The sequence below is a fragment of the Panicum virgatum genome, chromosome 7N (assembly GCF_016808335.1).
Source record: "Panicum virgatum strain AP13 chromosome 7N, P.virgatum_v5, whole genome shotgun sequence".
Taxonomy (NCBI): Eukaryota; Viridiplantae; Streptophyta; class Magnoliopsida; order Poales; family Poaceae; genus Panicum; species Panicum virgatum.
The window spans coordinates 42,306,276-42,326,996 of NC_053151.1; the positions used below are offsets into that span (position 1 = coordinate 42,306,276).

Here is a 20,721-nt window from a genome sequence, read left to right on the forward strand (position 1 = left end):
GGAATGGTTGCTTGAGCCGTTGGGGGGCTCTCTGATGGAGAGCCACCGAGCCAGCATTTTCACTGCCAGGAGCCCAGGAGGCCAGGACTAGAGCTGAAGCTGGCAACAGCAACAGGGGGCAGGAGGAAATGGTGCTCTGGTGTCAGAGGCGAACGTCGCGGATGGTTGGCAATTGGCATCTGGCGATTCATCGCTGAATTGATACGGGGTAGTATGTGGCAAGCCTGGCCGGTTCAGCAATCAGCAGGGTGTACTGTTCACGGCTTCTATATTGAAGCGTCAGGACAGGTACCATTTCAGTTACTACACTTCTGTGTTTACTCCCGTTATTGTCCCCGCGCCATTCAAACTTTTTTTAAGAAACAGGAGGGATCGTTCCCCTACTGATTATATTATATAAATTAAAGTAAATTAAAGGAAAAAACAAAGTGTTACAGTCTGAGAAAGATCATGAAACAAAAAAAAACACAAAGAAAATAAAAAAGATTACACAAGGCCTTCTAGCCATGAAGTCATGGAGGTTTTGTGTCTAGCTTTTGCCCTCAGAATAACTAGGGAAAATTCCTTAATGAAGCGCCTTCTACAATTCTAATGATTCGGCTGAATTCCTTTAAAGATGCCATTCAAACTTTGACATTTCAGTTACTGGCCACGTAGGTAACTTTGACAAGCAATTCCAGTGAATATCCCTCCACCACTGGATCTTTCCTTTTTTTTTACGAAAGGAGGGATATTCACTTGACCTTTCCTTGAGATGAAGGGTTGAAAAGAGGTCGGTAAATGCAGTCACATCGCAATCGGTCTCTCTCCGTCCTGCGGATAGAGCTGTCCATCACCAAGATTGACAGTTTCCGGTTCAAAAAAAAAAGCCTGGACAATTATTCACACGCACTGTTGCATGCAGACATCATCCTGCATGCATAAATAAGCATATATAGGTGTATTAACACGAAAGCTTGGCAGCAACGATGGATCTGGCATGGACGGCAATCGGCAAGCCACGGCAAGGCAACATTGGGCAGGCAAACACGAAGCAGAAGCAGCATGCCCGTGTTGTGCCCAGGGATCGCACAGTCCGCCTGCGCGGCACGGCGCGTTCCAGTCAACAGTCAGCTCCAGCTGCAGCCTGCAGCTCCGCACGAACCCACGCAGCTAAACAGTAGGGTTCACTCTACCGTTTGCACTGTAGATTTTACCATTTTTATTGTAACGGTAACTGTTTTTTTGACTTTTGTATTTTTAAATTTTGAATCGGAAAACACCGGTTACCGCTACCGGTAAGTGCTGCCGCCAAGTAGCGGTAACAGTAAAAATCACCGGTAACCGGCGATTTACCGCCGGCAAGGTGAACGCTAAACACCCAGCTTGACCTTCTCCACTAATAATCTCCCTCCTCCGACCCGTGCGGCGCAGACACGCCGGCCCCACCCGCGCGGCGTCGCTGACACCGCGCCTCCAGCTTTCCCGCGGGCCCCGCTCGTCGGCGTCCGCGGCGCCGGCCACGCTCCGTCAGCGTAGTCCGTCCCCAGTAAAAAGGGCCTTCACTGTGACAGCCTGTCCCTCGCACTAAAAGCGAGTTTAACGTTAACCAAGCACTAGCCACCAGCACAGTAGTGTCTCTCTCTCTCCTCTCTCAAATGGCGTTAAAGCTGGAGGGGAGAAGAGAGAGAAGCGGGGGAAGAAAAAAAAGGCTGCCCGAAAACGCACCCCGGAGTAAAAAACGGCCTCGAACGCCACCCAAACCCGTCCAAAACCTCTCGACCAAACCCCCTCCTTTTTCTCGCTCTCTTCTCTCCCTCCTCTTCCGCCCCTGCAAGCGCGAACGCTCTCCTCTCTCCCACTCGCTCCCAGTGTCCCACCCCTCGCGCACTCCCCGTCCTCTCCATGAGAGCCTAGACGCCGCCGCGGCCGCCAAAGTTGACAAGACCGCGAGAAAAGGGGGGCGGCACTTCTCTCTCCGCCCCACACTCCCTCCCGGGCGCCCGCGATGCCGCCGTCGCGGTCGCTGTTCCTGCTGCTCATGCTCGCGCTCGCCGCGGCGCAGGCGCAGCCGCCCGCCGCGCCGCCGGTGGCGCGGACGGCCGGGGTGCGGGCGGAGATCGACGCGCTCCTCGCGTTCCGCCGCGGGGTGCGCGACCCCTACGGCGCCATGTCCGGGTGGGACGCGGCGTCGCCCTCGGCGCCCTGCTCCTGGCGCGGCGTCGCGTGCGCGCCCGGCGGCGTCGGCGGCCGCGTCGTCGAGCTGCAGCTCCCGCGGCTCCGCCTCTCGGGCCCCATCTCGCCGGAGCTCGGCTCGCTGCCGTACCTCGAGCGGCTCAGCCTCCGCTCCAACGACCTCTCCGGCGCCATCCCGGCGACGCTGGCCCGCGTCACCTCGCTCCGCGCCGTCTTCCTCCAGTCCAACTCGCTCGCAGGCCCCATTCCCCAGTCCTTCCTAGCCAACCTCACCAACCTCGATACCTTCGACGTGTCCGGTAACCTCCAGTCCGGTCCCGTCCCCGCTTCGTTTCCCCCTACCTTGAAGTACCTCGACCTCTCCTCCAATGCCTTCTCCGGCACCATTCCGGCGAGCATTAGCGCCTCGGCGCCGAGCCTCCAGTTCCTGAACCTATCCTTCAACCGGCTCCGGGGCACCGTGCCGGCGTCGCTGGGCGCCTTGCAGAACCTGCATTACCTCTGGCTCGACGGGAACCTCCTCGAGGGGACCATCCCCGCGGCGCTGGCCAACTGCTCGGCGCTGCTCCACCTGAGCCTGCAGGGGAACTCGCTCCGCGGCATCTTGCCGTCCGCGGTCGCCGCGATACCCACGCTGCAGATTCTCTCGGTGTCGCGGAACCAGCTCACCGGCGCCATCCCGGCCGCGGCGTTCGGCGACCAGGGGAACTCGTCGCTGCGCATCGTGCAGCTCGGCGGCAACGAGTTCTCCCAGGTGGACGTGCCGGGAGGGCTCGCCTCGGATCTCCAGGTGGTGGACCTGGGTGGCAACAAGCTGGGTGGTCCGTTCCCGACCTGGCTCGCCGCGGCGGGGGGACTGACGCTGCTCGACCTCTCCGGCAATGCGTTCACCAGCGAGTTGCCGCCGGTGGTCGGGCAGCTCACCGCACTGCTGGAGCTGCGCCTTGGCGGCAATGCTTTCACTGGCGCCGTGCCTGCGGAGATTGGCAGATGCGGCGCACTCCAGGTGCTTGATCTCGAGGACAACCACTTCTCCGGCGATGTGCCATCAGCTCTTGGCGGTCTCCCGAGGCTCAGAGAGATCTATCTCGGTGGGAACACTTTCTCCGGCCAGATTCCGACGAGCTTGGGGAATCTGTCTTGGCTGGAGGCATTGTCCATACCTAGCAACAGACTCACTGGTGGCCTTTCGGGTGAGCTTTTTCAGCTGGGAAACCTGACGTTCCTGGACCTATCTGAGAACAACCTCACCGGAGAGATCCCTCCGGCCATCGGTAATCTGTCTGCTCTTCAGACTTTGAATTTGAGTCGCAATTCCTTATCTGGGCACATTCCGTCAACCATTGGCAACCTGCAGAACCTGCGAGTTCTTGACCTCTCTGGTCAGAAGAACCTCTCTGGCAATGTCCCGGCAGAGCTTTTCGGCTTGCCACAGCTGCAATATGTATCCTTTGCCAACAACTCGTTCTCTGGGGATGTTCCTGAAGGATTCAGCAGTCTTTGGAGCCTGCGGCATCTCAATCTCTCCGCCAATTCTTTCACCGGGTCGATCCCAGCAACATATGGGTACCTGCCATCGCTTCAAGTGCTATCGGCCTCGCACAACCGCATTTCTGGGGAGCTTCCTGCTGAGCTTGCCAATTGTTCCAACCTTACAGTGCTTGAGCTCAGTGGCAACCAGATGACTGGCTCCATTCCGAGTGACCTCTCACGGCTTGGTGAATTGGAGGAACTTGACCTCAGCTACAATCAGCTTTCGGGCAAGATACCACCAGAGATTTCCAACTGTTCATCACTTGCACTTCTCAAGCTTGATGACAATCATATTGGCGGTGACATACCGGCCTCTCTTGCCAACCTCTCGAAGCTGCAGACACTTGACCTGTCATCCAACAATCTTACAGGAAGCATCCCTGCTTCATTGGCTCAGATTCCAGGCCTTGTATCATTCAATGTGTCACACAATGAGCTTACTGGCGAGATACCGGCAATGCTTGGCTCCCGCTTTGGCTCTCCTTCAGTATATACTTCAAACTCGGATTTGTGCGGTCCACCATTGGACAGCGAATGTGGCGAGTACCGGCGGCGCCGGAGGCGACAGAAGGTACAGCGCCTGGCTCTGCTAATTGGTGTGATTGCCGCTGCCGTGCTGCTCCTTGGGCTGTTCTGCTGTTGCTGCGTGTTTAGCTTGCTGCGATGGAGGCGCCGGTTCATTGAGAGCCGTGATGGTGTCAAGAAGAGGAGACGCAGCCCTGGACATGGCAGCGGGTCGAGTGGCACAAGCACGGAGAATGGTGTTAGCCAGCCGAAGCTGATCATGTTCAACTCAAGGATCACCTATGCTGACACAGTTGAAGCGACGCGGCAGTTCGACGAGGAGAATGTGCTCAGCCGAGGCCGCCATGGTCTCGTGTTCAAGGCTTGTTACAGTGATGGCACCGTGCTGGCCATTTTGCGGCTTCCATCCACCTCTGCCGATGGTGCTGTGATTATTGAGGAGGGCTCATTCAGAAAAGAGGCTGAGTCTCTCGGCAAGGTGAAGCACAGGAACCTCACTGTGCTCCGTGGCTACTACGCAGGGCCGCCGCCTGATGTTCGCCTGCTGGTCTATGACTACATGCCCAACGGCAACCTTGCCACATTGCTTCAGGAAGCATCCCACCAAGACGGCCACATCCTCAACTGGCCAATGAGGCACCTGATCGCACTCGGTGTCTCCCGCGGCCTCGCGTTCCTGCACCAGTCCGGCGTCGTGCACGGCGACGTCAAGCCACAGAACATCCTCTTCGATGCCGACTTCGAGCCGCACCTGTCTGACTTCGGCCTGGAGCCGATGGTGGTGACCGCGGGTGCCGCTGCGGCAGCCGCCGCCGCATCAACATCAGCTGCGACGCCGGTGGGCTCGCTCGGCTACGTCGCCCCCGACGCTGCTGCTGCCGGGCAGGCCACGAGGGAAGGCGACGTGTACAGCTTCGGCATCGTGCTGCTGGAGCTCCTCACTGGGCGGCGCCCGGGCATGTTCGCCGGGGAGGAGGAGGACATCGTGAAGTGGGTGAAGCGGCAGCTGCAGCGCGGCGCGGTGGCTGAGCTTCTTGAGCCGGGGCTGCTGGAGCTGGACCCGGAGTCCTCCGAATGGGAGGAGTTCCTGCTGGGCATCAAGGTCGGGCTGCTCTGCACCGCGTCCGACCCGCTGGACCGCCCGGCCATGGGCGACGTGGTGTTCATGCTGGAGGGCTGCCGCGTCGGCCCGGACATCCCGTCATCCGCCGACCCCACCTCCCAGCCGTCACCGGCGTAGTAGCTCCCCGGCGCCCCTCCGCCGGCCACCTGTCAGATTCAATTCAGTAGCTTTCCATTTTTTTCTCGCTATTAATTTCCTTGATTAGTTCAGATTAGTTCTAGTCTCAGCTAAGCCGCCGGCCGGCGTGCCATCGTCGACGGCCAAACTGACCCGTGGGGCGCGGAACCATTTCCCGCCAAGCAAGAGGAAGGAGGCCATGGCGCACCCATGGCGGAAGTAGCCATTGGGCGGCGTCCTAATCTCTGTGGTTAGTGGTTTAGTGGAGGCGTCAGTACCGGGGAGCAAGTAAGCATGTGCCCGGCACGGCCTGATGCTCCTGCCACGCCATGCATGCCGTGGTGGTGTGGTGCGCATGTGGGGTTCCCCTGTCGCGCATCGGCAACGGCTACTGATGCAGGATGGCCACCGATCGGTACCACGACCCTGTACTCTCGCTAGCGATTGATTTCGTGTAGGGGCCTGCCTGGCTTCCTGGGATCTTGTCTTTAATCTCGCTTCACCAAGAGCAGCAACAAAACCTTTTGTGCCATGTGCTGTACATTTGTCTGTATTTTGTTATTCCGATTGGTTCAGTGGATGGATGGATGATGCTCATGACCGTTAGCTTGTTCTGTTCTCTGCACATGTATGATTACTTGATTAGTTTTTGCTGCAATTGTTTTTTCCCCGGATAATGAGGGGACCCTACTTGTTGTTTTGTCTGGATTGACGAATACAGTAATGCTTTGGAACGTTGTAGCGGCAAGTTGCCACAATAGAATTAGGATTCCATGGCGTTATTTCTGCATTACTACCCCACGCTTGCCGGGCAGCTGCTGCCTGGTGAGAGATCTTGATCCCCTGTGCTGTACTTGGGTCGAGCCACTGAATACTGTCCTGATGTCCTCACATTGGGAGGAACCTCAAAATCCGACGGGAGCACGGGTCGGGCGCGCACGCACGCGATGCGTAACTAGAATTAGATCCGCACCTGTTTGATTGGTGGCAGTGCGTGAGTGGATCATCAATCATCGAGGGCGTAAAAGGCGCATTGAATCTCGTCGCCTCTTTTTAGGTAGGACATGGGCATCTGAATGTGCAGCAGCGGCAAGATCAATGCGGGGTAAAAAGGAGCAATTTTTCCATGATATGCTGCACGCTTGTTTATTGAGCAGTACTCATTTCCTGTTCCATACAAGCTCTGAATGTTCATGGCGTGGCGTTCCCCTTCCCCAAACTGAAGATCACCACTTCACCAGGGCACTCACTGGTCTGTCATTCATGAGCCCAGTGGGTGATGGGTCAAGCGAGAAGCCGAGAAGGGAACGACGACTGGCACGCACGACGATTCCGGTGTCTGCAAACCAGTAGACTTGCTTGGGGCTCGGGATGCCAACGCCACGTGGTCTTTAAAGGCGTTTCAATTCTGACGAGGGCTCGAAGCTTTCGAGGCCAGGAGGACATGGGGAGAGTGCAAGTTGTGCAACCCATGGGTAATTGGGTATGGCTTCTTGTCAACCGGATTGGCATCGTCATCACAGACAGGCGCGCCTAGGGCGCCAGCGCGTAGCAATGCGGCTTGGACGGATCCGGTAGACCCTGAAGCACCGAACAGGTAGCACGTGATGTGTAGCGGTAAAGAAACTGAGGATTGAGGAAAGGCCCGGCAGCCATGGCGCTAGCGCTATCTAGGATTTTTTTAATTCCAAAACGCAAAATGTAAACTTTTTATAAATCATTTGCATGGTATATTAAATATAGTTAAAAAATAAATCACATTACACAAATGGACTGTAAATCGCGAGACGAATCTAATGAGCTTAATTATGACATGATTAGACACTAAATTGATACAGTAATACTACAGTAAACATGCTCTAATGATAGATTAATTAGACTCATTAGATTTGTCCCGTAGTTTACAGACGAGATCTGTAATTAATTTTGTGATTAGTCTACATTTAATACTTCAAATATTGAAGATTCACTTTCAAAAACACAAAAATGCAAAATACAAAGTGATCTAAACACACCCCTACTCGCATCAACCGGCACCCAGCAACAAGCCAAGCCATGAGAGGAGATCAGGAGGCGACGCTGCATTTGCTCGTACATTTCACCGAGTAGGGCTTTGTGTACATTTCACCGAGTAGGGCTTTGTTTAGATGCACTCAAAATTTTAAAATTTTATAAGATTTTCCATCACATCGAATCTTTAAACGCATGCATTAAGTATTAAATGTAGCTAAATAAAATAACTAATTATACAGTTTGACTATAATTTGCGAGACGAATCTTCTAAGCATCCATGGCAAGATAATAATTACCAAATACAAATGAAAGTGCTACAATACTTTACACCCAAAATTTTTCACATCTAAACAAGTCCTAGGTAGAGCGCCAGGACAGCTGCTGCCACGAGTATAATGGCCTTGTTAGGTTTTGCAATGATCCTAACGCGTACGCTTCCCGAAAAAAAAATCTCGCATGTATGGTGTACTAAATGAAGTCTATTTGTAAAATCTTTTTAGGGATGGGTGTAATTTTTCGCGACGAATCTAATGACGGTAATTAATCGATGATTTGCTACATTGATGCTACAGTAACCATCCTCTAATCGCGCGGTCAAAGACCTCATTAGTCTTTAGGGTAACTAGCGCGGGGGTTTTGAAGTTGATTTTATAAACTGAGTTTGTTTGACACCATAATTAGCCGTCAAAGTAACACAGGGACAAAACCAAAGAAGACCAATGTACGTGCCATGTGGCCGGCTGAAACAACAGTCGGAGACCAGATAACAGCCAGTGCAGGGCGTAAATTTGCTCTGCAACTCTGGCTGTGTTTAGTTCTAAAATTTCTCTCTCCAAATTTCACTATTCACCTATCACATCAAATCTTTTATCTCTTGAATGAAACATTAAATATAGGTAAATAAAAAACTAATTGTATAGTTTTGATGTACACGACGAGACGAATCTTCTGAGACTAGTTAGGTCATGGTAGGACAATAATTACCACAAACAAATGAAAAATGCTACAGTATGTTACAGTGTCCGATGTGGTCTTTTTTACCATCATTTTACGGATCTAAACACAGCCTCTGCAGAGGAGGAGTAATCTTGCTTACAGGATCCGGAAAGGATGGGTGCTGGATTACTGGGGAGACAACGATTTATGGAACACAATCTGTGCGCGGAAGAAGTAATTTTTGCTGGAGTAACGTTGTGGAGCACTCACTGGAGAGCTGACTGCTCGTGCTGGAGTAGTTGGGGCCGGGCAGCACGTTTGATCTCTGCAGGAGACGACAACGCTGGCTTTATGAATGATTGCAGAAGTGCTATACAAGTATAGACGAACCTGCAGATTATATTAGTGTTGGTCCACGTGCTTTATCATCACAGTTTTTACACCTTACTTTTATACTCTGTTCTTCTCACGCCCCGGAAATGGCAGCAGTTTTTATCAAGAGTCGGCTGCTGTGCTTGCTAGATTTCACTTACTGTTATACTTTCAGTGAGTTAGGTCGAAGGTGATTAAGGTGGTTGTTGGTTAAAAAAAGAAGCAACCTACAAATGGTCTAAAAATGAAAAGCTACAATCTCATGCTAATAATGTACAAAAAAGAAAGAAAACAATTGGTGCATTAACATTTTTATAAGTATCTGTCTATCTTTTGTACCCTTATATCTATGAGAACTACGCTTGCTTTTGTTAAGAATACTAGCCTATCACCCCGTGCTCTGGCATGGACTAATTACAATTAATATAAAATAAAATTTATATCCAATAATTATAATTATTTATCTCACACCCTTTTTATCTATTAAATATTCTGACACATGCTCTTTTTTACTTACACTCTAATATAAACTCTAAAATATATATTTATCATTATTTAGTTACAATAGATTTCATTTTGCATCACACCTCCATGTGTGTTTGGCATATATTTAATTGAACCATTTTCTTTCTGAATTTGTATTCTTATCTCTTACATCACCCATGAATACATGGTGACACATATCATATTTATATAAACAATAACATAATTAATATATTAATAATATTAGAAATAGTAATTTAGAATTTTATTTTGGTGCACTTCAATATTTTGTTATAATTATACAATTTACATTCAGATTTAGGGGTTACTTTAACTTTTAATAATGATATACTTCGATAATTTTATACAAATTTTGGGGGTTATTTGCATTATTTTTGTAATGGCATAGGTACATAATTTGCACGAAGATTAGGAGGTTACTTTAGATTTTATTTTATAATGACGGATGTGGGTAATTTAGATACATATTTATATGGTCACTTTAGTCTATTTTCATAATGGTAGATGTGCATAATTTATTAGGAGATAACATATGCAATGAATGTTATGATTAAAGTTGTTAAATTGATGGCCGGATGTTTTTTATTTATGTTAGAATTTCTATGTTTTCTCTATTTTGTTAGAGTATCCACATATGATTCTAAGTGGCTTCACGTGGAGGCTTCAAAGGATCTTTCAATTAGTAACAGTAAGATAAGATTATTTAAAACATCAATAATAAGAAGAGCAAATGAAGACTGAATTTGATTTGCAGCATGTAGTCAGCACAGGACTCAGCCCAAAGACCCGAAAATTCAGATCTAATAATTTTGTACAGCCAGACCTAAAGCATATAATTTTAGGCCCATGAAACTATCTCCCCGCCCGGATCGATGTGGAGGCCCATCTTGTTCGCCTAAGCCCACACAGATTCTCGCTCAGCCCAACACATAACCAGCGAATATTTCTCTCCCAATCCCAATCGTGTGTGTGTGTTTGTGTGGGATCCAACCAAAACTCTTGGATTCCCACTCCGTTTCGATTCGGTGGCCGCGTTGATTCCCCATTCGACTTCCGGTCTCTTCGGATTGGCGGCATCCGCATTTGGGGGAGTTGCACATGTTATCGCATTGACCTAATTGCATGATCAAAACATTAAACACATGATTTAGATATAATCTCATACAAATTGCACATGTAAAACAAATCTGTTTTACATGATTCATCTATTGTATTAAAAAAGAAAAGATAGAAGTATATAAAAAGAAAGAGATGTAAAGAGATAAACACATCATGAATAGTTGGTTTATACTTGCTGATCTAGTAAGCATTAACAGTTCACCGCTATCCCAGTAGAACTATTAGAAAAGCTTGAGACTCACGAGGTATTTAAATTTGACTTGCTAAAAACTTAATTCAAAGCTAAATATACTAGAAATCAAACTGAACTTGGGTCCAACTTAGAGCTTGTGAGGTTCAACATCCGAGATCGGGATAAAACTCTAATAAACCCTGCTACCTCTATTAAATTTCCAACTATCTGAACTTAAAATGATATCGCTAGAGGCTAGAGCCTTTCGTTAGCTAGCGAGCTGCTGTGTTGCATAAGTTAAAATATAAAATAATATAGCTAATTTTTAGACATATTTCTCTTTTCATCTATTTATAGAATTAAATCCATCATTTATACGTGCGTCTCATTATTTATACCAATGGTACTGCGGTGGAGTCGGAAAAAAAAACATTTCAGATTCAGTCGACCTCGGCTCGGGATGCTACAGCTTAGGTGGCAGGCTCGCTCGAGCTCGGCTCATTCACAGCCCTCCCAGCTCCCGCTCCCGCTCGGGCAGTGAGGCTTTCGCATCTCCTCCCTGTGTTTCTCCCTTCTCCGGACTCTCCCTTGCTCTTCCTTCCCTGGCGGCGACGACTGGGCGAGCAGCGGCGTCATTTGTCACGTCTTCGCCAAGCCCTTTGCCAGCGACGAGCACCCTCCAGGTATGCCCGCCCCGTCTCTTTCTTTATTCTGTGCGAGACGGAGCACCCCAAACCCTAACAAAACTATTTGTGTTCGGATCCGAATCCAGTTACAATATATTAGTATTACCAACTAACTTCGATTTCGTTTGCAAAAATTATCGGGTGTACATGTGTACACCCATGCCCTATGCTGGGTCCGCCCCTGATTTCTGGTGCCGTATAACGCGTCACAGTAGTTCTATTTTTTTTTGCGAAACAGTAGTTCTAGGTTTTTGTTATTTCTTCCACCCATTGTCACTGATTTGTTCTTTCGGAGCTTGGTTGGGCTCTTTGGGCATAACTTTTCCGTATCAAATTCCTCCTCTGTTGTGAAACTGAAAACAGTCATTTCAGGTGTACTTAGTGAGCTTGAATTGTGATCTGTTTGCAGAATGAACTGATTCGGGTACCCATGGTTGGTTTTGTTTCACAATCGTCATTTTCGTGAACGTCATTTTACTCTGAAACAAGATTTTTCAACTATCAACTCATACTATCTCAAAATGTTAATTTGTGTTCATGGTCACCCTATAGTGTTGCAGAAGCTGCATTTGCACAAATGCTAGCTTTCTTTATCGTGTTTCTTGGTTGCATTAAGTTTGTTACACAAACCATTTTATCACGGCACCGGGCACCCGGTTTACATCGATCTCTACTGTATTTTTAAGTCTAGCAGTTATGTTCTTACCCCTTCATGTTATTTGTTGATGACAGGCTGAGATAAGTTGAAGCAAAGTTCAAGGCAAAATGGTATCACAATATTTAATTCTTTATTTTCTGTCACATAATGAGTTGGCATGCAACTTATGTCTTACAGTTTGGTTGCTTGAGCGGGTGTATCAGTACAGCTGCATTTACTTGCTTAAATATGGGACATTGGGATTTCCACAGTCGGATAGTTCATCTAGTCTATGAATAAAACTATGATTAATGTCTCAAAGCTGGTCCATGGGCAAGCATGTGTGCCCATACTGATTCAATGGAACAAGTTTGGCATTCGGTAGATGATGCTTATTATCTGAATTTCTGTAGTCTTAAAAGCATGTGTCTTTTGATGTTCAGGTGTATGTCTTTATTAATCTGACCACTTGTTATTAGAGAACTACATGTTACCCCACTTGAACTTCATATTGAACACATTATATATAGTTTCACTCTTAGTTTCAAACTGCTATTTTGTCATATCAAGTGACTTGAATCGAAATTTTTCCTTGTGGTCTAGTTCATAGCATGGTTAGACCATCTTGAGATTCAGGCAATCGCAGTTCCTGTTGCAAACATTATTTGCATTTATTCTCCATGTGTTATCTTTGGCTTCTCTGGCTCTATTATGAAGTGGCATGTGCTTAATTAAGACGATTATTTTCATTCCTTCAGTTTTACGGTGGATATGCGTACCATGGCAATACGTTTGAGCAAACGTACCGTTGTTATCCAGCATCCTTCTTTGATAAGGTATGCCACTCCTTTGGTCCTCTCAATTTTATCTGCTCATGCCTAGCACTATGTTGTCCTTATACATGCTGAGTTGAATTTACACTTCTTCCTATTTCTTTTTTCAGCCACACCTGGAAGTTGGTGACAAAGGTAAGTGTTGGAGGTAGTTTGTCTTGTCTTTCTTTTGTTCAAGCACAGTTAATATGTCATACACTTGATATTGTATTGCTGATGTCAAATGCAGTAATAATGCCACCATCTGCCCTTGATCGCCTGGGTAAGCTCAGTAGTTCCTTTATCCTTAGGCCTTAGATTCAATTTTGGAACCTCCTCTTGTTGACATGATTATTACATTCATAGAGTACCATTAATTGTTTGGGTCCATGTAACAGCTTCCCTCCACATCGAGTACCCAATGCTATTTGAACTGCACAATGATGCAGCTCAACGGATTTCACACTCTGGTGTTTTGGAGTTTGTGGCAGAAGAAGGCATGATCATCATGCCCTACTGGGTATTGTGCAAAAATGAACTTTCATACTGCTATCTTCAGTTACATTTGAGCATGGTTCTTAAGGCGTCGCCTAGGCGTCGCCTAGTCGTCCAGGCGAAAAAAAATGCTGGGCGTCCATGGACGCCTTACCATAACAGCAGCAAAGTGAGAGAGGGAGGGAGGGAGAAGGGGGAGGAAGAGGAGAAACAGCTTCCTGCTAGCTCTGGCATCGATCCGACGGACAGCAGCCATCTGGAGAGCGTGAGGAAGGGAGGGAGAAGGGAGAGGAAAGGAAGGCTTCCCTGCTGGCTCTGGCGGCTGGCGCCGATCCAGCAGGTAGCAGCTCATCTGGAGAACTTGAGGGAGGGAGAAGGGAGAGGGAGAGGAGGGGGAAGCTTCCTGCTAGCTCCGGTGAGGGAGGGAGAAGGAGGGAGAGGGCGAGGGCGAGGGCGAGGAGGGAGCGGAGCGGAAGGCAGCCGCCGCCGCCGGCAGTGACTCGCGAGCGAAGGGTGGGCGCGTTTGAGAGTGTTCGGGAGAGGGGAGCTAGGTCAGGCCTGGTGGGGATGTGGGGTGGTGCTTGGGCTTTTAGTGGGCTGGGCCAAGTTGTCTCCTTTCTCTTATTCTTTTTCCTTTTCTCCCTTCTCCTTCTCTTTTTTCTTTTTCTCCCTACATCCTGCTGCTATAAGGCGTCGCCTTGCTCGCCTAGGCGTCCGCCTAGGCGTCGCCTCGCCATGCCGACGGGGTCGCTCGCCGTGCCTCGCCTTAACGCCTTAAGAACAATGTTGAGAAGCCTGTCTCGACTGATTTGTTCTCTGTCTTCACATTTCAGATGATGCAAAACATGCTTCTTCAAGAGGGTGACACTGTCCGTGTGAAAAACGCCACCCTTCCCAAGGGTACATATGTGAAGTTGCAACCTCACACTACTGATTTTCTGGACATCTCAAATCCAAAAGCTATGTAAGTAAATCAATATTCAATAAAATTGTTCTATACTTATGTCTTAAAACCTTAATTCATTCCTTTTTGGCATTTGGCATCATCATTCTCATTACTTCTGTGTAACTCTGCAGCCTGGAGAAAACTCTCAGAAATTTCTCCTGTTTAACTACGGGAGACAGCATCATGGTGGCTTACAATAACAAACAGTATTATATTGATATTGTTGAAACAAAGCCTGCTTCAGCTGTTAGCATCATCGAGACAGACTGTGAAGTGGATTTTGCTCCTCCCCTTGACTACAAAGAACCTGAGAAACCACAGCAGCCTACAGTTCCTGCCAGCAAGGCAACTGCTGAAGGTTTGTATTTAGCTTTGAAAAAAATTTGTAGCCTATGAATGAATTGTTAGAGGTGCTTGTTTAGTTGTTTTACAGGGTCGATCTTCTTATTCCTAACTAGAACTGAAAGCATTAGGTACTCTTGATTGATTTCCTAATGGCGAAATTCATTTTGGATGCTTCTTTATTATATCATTATTAGAACTGCATTAAATTAGCGTTGACAATAATACTGTTTCTCTATTTCTTGCTTAAGGTATAACTTCATAATGTCAAGTTTCTTTGATTCTGAATTGTTAGCATTAGCCTGTTAACCTCGATGCTTATGTCTGTCAAATTGTTTAAGTGCATGAAACACTACCTCTGTATTGTGTTATATGGAAATTTCGTTGTTAAAAATGACCACTTACTGTTGCAATACACAGGTGGAGATACTGTAGTCGAAGATGAACCAAAATTCAAACCATTTACTGGTTCCAGAAAGCGGTTGGATGGTAAAGCCTCAAAACTACAAGCATCTGAGGTTTCATCCAGTGCACGTCCTGTTCCCTCAGATTCAAACAAAAGATCAAATCAGCAAACATCTGCACCCGGAACTTCTGGAGCTAGCAATTCCACTCGTCAGAAAACAGGAAAGCTTGTTTTTGGTTCAAGTGCAAGCAACAATAAAGAACCACAAAAGGTATTTCCTATTTCAGTGCAACCTTGCTATTTCGGATTATTCATGCTCCAGTGTATTTTAACTTTTATTTTTGGCTGTTAGCTTTGCATAAATCTTGTGGTCACTGGATGGAATTCGGCAAAAAGGAAATTTAAGACAATCTAGCACTCCTTTCAGATATTATCTGTACTCTGCTTTGCTGTAGATTAATTAATATACGGAATCATCTATAGTTCTATGCATATCTTTGTACATGATGAATTGATAATTTAATAAGCAATAGTCCTAGGCTGAACAAATCCCTTTTGGGTGTTTCTAATGTCTTTTGAGGTGCCCTTGGTTGGGTTTGACAGCATGCTCAGTTGGCAATGCATTCTCATGATTTGATATAATATGAACAGATGCTGATTTCTGTTAAACTACTGTAACAGGCTCCTGCTAAAGAGGAGGAACCCCCGAAGAAGGACGAGCCCAAGTTTCAAGCTTTTAGTGGGAAGAGCTACTCCTTGAAACGTTAGCTGCCCATTTCTAGAGTTTAGCCTTACAAATCATGTTCAGTGGTAGCTGTAGACCACTGTGTCTTAAGTGTCCACCAGCATGTAGATATAATTTGAATTATGTAAATGTTTACCTTCATGGAAATATGCCCATCTTTCTATTCGAGTACAAGTAGTCTAACGATCTGCTACCTGTTATCCTTCGCACTCTGTAAGTCTGTATGCAACCGTTCGAGTCTCAGTCTCAGTTGCAGACCAGATGGCAATGTGTTGGGCCCTGAGAGTTTCGTTATGTAGCTATTTTATGAACCCTGCTTGCATGCTGATTGCTGAATACTGAACTAAGGAGCATTATTTGTTGTGTGGAGGGACGAACTGAACAAAGTTCGCTCATAAGTTTACTCCAGCACTAGTTTTTTTATTTTGCTCCAGCACCAGTTTACTCGTATCAATTTTGTTCAGCCATAAGTTTCAGTCTTTAAACTCAGTCACAGCAAATGGGCAGGCAACACAATAGCTCTCCAACCACGGATGATTGGTTCCTTGACTGCAACTATTGAAACACTGGCAAGTAGTGTAATGGCATAGCGTTCAGTACAGGAAACTATCATGCTTATCTCATAGCCAACCGTAACTGGGGTAATGGCGGAAGACTGACTGCTTTTGTGTAAGTTACCAGTTTCTGACCTAACCAACACACACAGCAATATACTAGCACTCCAACTACGATAAAGTAAAAGAAATCCAAAATGCACAATTGTCAGTGTCGTTCTGCTCCGGATGCATAGAAGTGCGAAGTGTCTAATTTGCCACAGTGCCGACACACCCACACGGCCACATCCACGTCAAAAAGGGATCGAACATCATCCCATAATTCATCAAACTATTAAGTGCTCCACTGAACCGGAGGACAACCGTGCACCATCCTTTTCTTTAACAGACGAGGATAGCACCACCTTTGATCTCACATCAAGCAGCAACCAAGCAACGCAACGTCTCTCTGACGCCGTCGCCGAGGCAGCATGGGTCCCGCAAGCAAGCCTGCAACACTTGCTGCTCCAGCAGCTCTGCGTCGGTCCAGTTGCCGTTGCTAGTGGCCACGCACCGAACCGACGAGTCCGCCAAAGGTAGCTCCTCGCCGCCTGTCAAAATCGGCGAAAGCGCCGTGCACCAAGAACCGAGATCGACATGTTTGTGGGCGAAGCAACGCCGCACTATCTAGCCTGCCTTTTTGGCTCGCGCGTTTGCTCGTCTTGTCTTTTTTTTTTCCTGGGTGCACACCGTCTTCAGGTAGCACGTAGGCGTTGGGTGCTTCAAGCTTTCTTCCTCGCTCTCCTTTTTTCCTGGGTGCAGTGCTCGTCCACTTGAGTTTCGAAATGGTGGATTACCTCCTAACTCAATCATCATCCAGACCAGGTCCAGGTGTGTATGTGTTTTCCTTCCTATCCTCATGAGCACCAGCTATACATTGCCTGCTTGATTGAATTATGATAAATTGCAATCGTGTCACGACAATGTTTTTTCTGACCTACCACACGTACACAGGTGTTTTCGACCGAGTTCGTTTCGTCACCAGCAAGGTTTCGATAAACATGACAACAACTGATGTCGCGAGGAGTTGACGAATCGCAAAAAACATGGAAACCCAAACACGTAGCCAGCATCGATCGCCTCCTTCCTTTGCTCAAAAGCGATGCCCTAACAGACGACGTGCAGGTGAGGGAAGGTGATGGATGGCTCGCAGAAAAGCTTGGAATCCTTGAGCTCGACCGGCTGATGGATGGATGGCCACCGGCATGCCATGCTTGAAACCCAAGTAAAATGCGTGGCATCAGCGGCTAGCCCTGGCCTGCTTGTGCCTGATAAGCAAACAAAGACAAGAGTTAATCAGGAGATCTCTAATGTCGCTAGTAGTACCGCGTGTGGATTCTAGTAATAGAGGTGGCACAGCATAACAGAAGGCAATTGACACGCCACCTCCACGTAGGTATGGCGACACGCACCGCCTAGCAGCCGGCATGCGTGCATGTGCATGCATGGGTAAGCTGCGATGTCAGTCTCTTGGGCGTAAAAGGCCGGGAAATAAAGAAAATATTAGCGACCTGCCCTTTTGTTGATTCGCCTGAATTATATATTGAATGAAAAAGATGGAGCTGTTAGCTAGCTTTTCCTGAGAGCGCGGTGCTACCAAAATTTGGTGCTTATATTATTATTAGAAGGGGTGATATCGATAGAGTAGAGCGATCGAGAGAGCAACTGATGCTTCCATGCACCGTCTACGTATAGGAGCAGCATGCATGTGCTAATTACTCCTATGAAAGATGCGAACGATGATTACATGTTGGCGACTGATTCAGTACAATATGTTTGCTGAATGTTAGCTTTAAAATCTTTACAAAAGTAGCTACAAACAGAATCACCACAGTTACACAAAAGGTTATGGGGAAATTCCCTGGAAGCCCCTCAAACAAATCACGCTCCCTTCTATGGCCCTGGAAAACTGGAACTTCCTTATATGACCCTATGTTCATTTTTCTTCCCTTCCATGGCCCTGCCGTTACATCTGCAGTTAAATCCCAGTTAAGTGGCTGTGAAAAGACAATAGTACCCCTGGCACCCAAACAACAGATATTGAGATATCATGGAGAACAACAGATATTGGACATGTATAGCAAGATAATATGAAGCAAATTCTTGACATTTCAACATACTTGTTTGAGGTACAATATAATAGATAGATTCAAATAATAATGTACATCACACTGAGTTCACGGCCACATTTCTAACATGAGTTGACATATAATAGGTTCAGGGGGTAGGTTCAGACGCATAACAGCAGATATTGCATGACATGCATGTTCACATACAGCTCCACAAAACGAGTTAATACATAAGACAACAAGTCCAGAACATGGTAAATCACAGACTGAGCCTTCTTTTGCTTCTAGTGCTCATTGCAGGGCTGGAAGAATCAACTTTTTTGCTTCTTGTGCCCATAGCAGGGCTTTCAAATAGCACTTCGTTATTTTTTCCCTTGTCTTTAGTTTGCTTCTTGGCTTTGGGCTTCAGGAGCTTTCTGTAGGATCAAGAACACCGACTAGAGGGGGGGTGAATAGGCGGTTTAAAATCTAAAACCAATAACACTAGAGAAATTTAATTAGTAACAAAGGAAAGCCCTATGTCATGCTATTACTATCTCTAGAAGGGTTTGCAACCTAAGGTGACAAGACACAAATCAAGCTCTAGTAAAGTAAATTGCTCAAAGTAAAGACAAGAATAAAAGTGAGCAAGAGAAGTAACCAAGCTTGACACAAGAATATATCCCGTGGTGTCGATGACTTGCCGGTCACCCCTAATCCACGTTGATGTGGATTCCAAGAATCAACCGCTCCTCTATCAAGAACCTCTTGATCTTGAGCCGGCTTGAATCAAGGAACCGCTCCACACCTCGATTCCACTAGAGTTGCTCTTCACCACTCCGGTGAGGTGAGCACAAAACCTCTCACAACCGAAATCGGGGCTCCTCAACAATCTCCTTGGAGGAGCTCCACGAAATCCACTTCTCCAAGCCGTCTAGGGAGCGGCAACTCTCAAGAGTAACAAGTTGATGACGCTTGCTTGAAGTATCTCTAATGCCACAAAGCTCAAAACCTTGATGCAATGCACTAGGAAGCTCTCACACTCTCAAAAATGCAATCTCTAAGCAAGTGTGTGTGAGAGAGGGATGCCTTAGTTCTAATGTGTCAAGAATGCTGTCCAAATGGCCAAGAGACCCTCCCAATGGCCGGGCATTGGGTATATATAGACACCCCTCAAAAAACTAGCCGGCTGATGGATGGATGGCCACCGGCATGCCATGCTTGAAACCCAAGTAAAATGCGTGGCATCAGCGGCTAGCCCTGGCCTGCTTGTGTCTGATAAGCAAACAAAGACAAGAGGTAATCAGGAGATCTCTAATGTCGCTAGTAGTACTGCGTGTGGATTCTAGTAATAGAGGTGGCACAGCATAACAGAAGGCAATTGACACGCCACCTTCACGTAGGTATGGCGACACGCACCGCCTAGCAGCCGGCATGCGTGCATGTGCATGCATGGGTAAGCTGCGATGTCAGTCTCTTGGGCGTAAAAGGCCGGGAAATAAAGAAAATATTAGCGACCTGCCCTTTTGTTGATTCGCCTGAATTATATCTTGAATGAAAAAGATGGAGCTGTTAGCTAGCTTTTCCTGAGAGCGCGGTGCTACCAAAATTTGGTGCTTATATTATTATTAGAAGGGGTGATATCGATAGAGTAGAGCGATCGAGAGAGCAACTGATGCTTCCATGCACCGTCTACGTATAGGAGCAGCATGCATGTGCTAATTACTCCTATGAAAGATGCGAACGATGATTACATGTTGGCGACTGATTCAGTAATACCTTGCTTACAAACACTCTGCAGATTTAAGGACGGAATTAAGTTTGTGGCTGGAAAAATAATGAGGCTGGCCCTGCTGCTAGAAAGTACTCCCTCCGTCCTGAAATGTAAGTCATTCCGAGAGTGTTTTACTGTGTCCAGATTCATAGAATATTCAATGAATCTGGACATACAGTTTGTCTAGATTCAAAGAATGTTCAATGAATCTGGTAAAATGCCAGAATGACTTACATTTCAGTACAGAGGGAGTACTGATTACTCATCACTCGCACGCAGCAGGGAATTACTTTGGTAGTGTAAGGTGGTCCGGTGTAAATAACTCGTCTCTAGTCTCTACTCTATTCTTTTAAAACTTTATATGCAAACAACCTCGCATTAATATAATTGTTCAGGCCAGTTTCTTGCCTGCCGTGGCTCCTCTTCAAAAAAAAAAATGCTGAAGACGACAGTGTTGCGAAGAAGTGGTCCATGTGTGTGCTGTGCGCTAGGCAAGGCAACAACTGTGAGGGCGAGTAAGTCCGCAAAACCACCGTGAACAGGAGCTGCCCGGAGGAGCCAAAGGGTACGGTGGTCCAGAGATTTGCCTTTTACACAAAGCAAGCAACACGCACAATTACTGCTCAACACACACACACGTCGCCGATG

At 47.2% G+C, this 20,721-nt stretch overlaps 2 protein-coding genes across 3 annotated transcripts; both read left to right on the top strand.

The window, feature by feature from the left end:
• The first annotated feature begins 1,681 nt into the window (after positions 1-1,681).
• Positions 1,682-6,127, top strand: LOC120682204 (probable inactive leucine-rich repeat receptor kinase XIAO). Its single transcript, XM_039964005.1, has one exon. The coding sequence runs from the start codon at positions 1,988-1,990 to the stop codon at positions 5,471-5,473; it is 3,486 nt and encodes a 1,161-aa protein (XP_039819939.1). The 5' UTR covers positions 1,682-1,987; the 3' UTR covers positions 5,474-6,127.
• Positions 6,128-11,052: 4,925 nt separating this feature from the next.
• On the top strand, positions 11,053-16,011 carry LOC120682348 (ubiquitin fusion degradation protein 1 homolog). 2 transcript variants are annotated; one of them, XM_039964198.1, is made up of 10 exons: positions 11,085-11,272; positions 12,008-12,043; positions 12,671-12,748; positions 12,856-12,880; positions 12,975-13,007; positions 13,123-13,244; positions 14,053-14,183; positions 14,297-14,523; positions 14,928-15,184; positions 15,595-16,011. In XM_039964198.1, the coding sequence occupies exons 2-10, from the start codon at positions 12,041-12,043 to the stop codon at positions 15,679-15,681; spliced, it is 963 nt and encodes a 320-aa protein (XP_039820132.1). In that variant the 5' UTR covers positions 11,085-11,272; positions 12,008-12,040; the 3' UTR covers positions 15,682-16,011. The 2 variants fall into 2 exon arrangements, with proteins under 2 accessions (XP_039820131.1, XP_039820132.1); XM_039964197.1 differs by having other exon boundaries at positions 11,053-11,272; positions 12,856-13,007.
• The last annotated feature ends 4,710 nt before the right edge of the window (positions 16,012-20,721 follow it).

Excerpts from the sequence above, each read along its gene's own strand:
- LOC120682348 (XM_039964197.1), top strand. The coding sequence starts at position 12,684 with ATGCGTACCATGGCAATACGTTTGAGCAAACGTACCGTTGTTATCCAG. Across the intron at positions 12,749-12,855 it reads CAGCATCCTTCTTTGATAAG|CCACACCTGGAAGTTGGTGA; the intron begins GTATGCCACTCC and ends TTCTTTTTTCAG. Across the intron at positions 14,184-14,296 it reads ATCTCAAATCCAAAAGCTAT|CCTGGAGAAAACTCTCAGAA; the intron begins GTAAGTAAATCA and ends GTAACTCTGCAG.
- LOC120682204 (XM_039964005.1), top strand. The coding sequence starts at position 1,988 with ATGCCGCCGTCGCGGTCGCTGTTCCTGCTGCTCATGCTCGCGCTCGCC.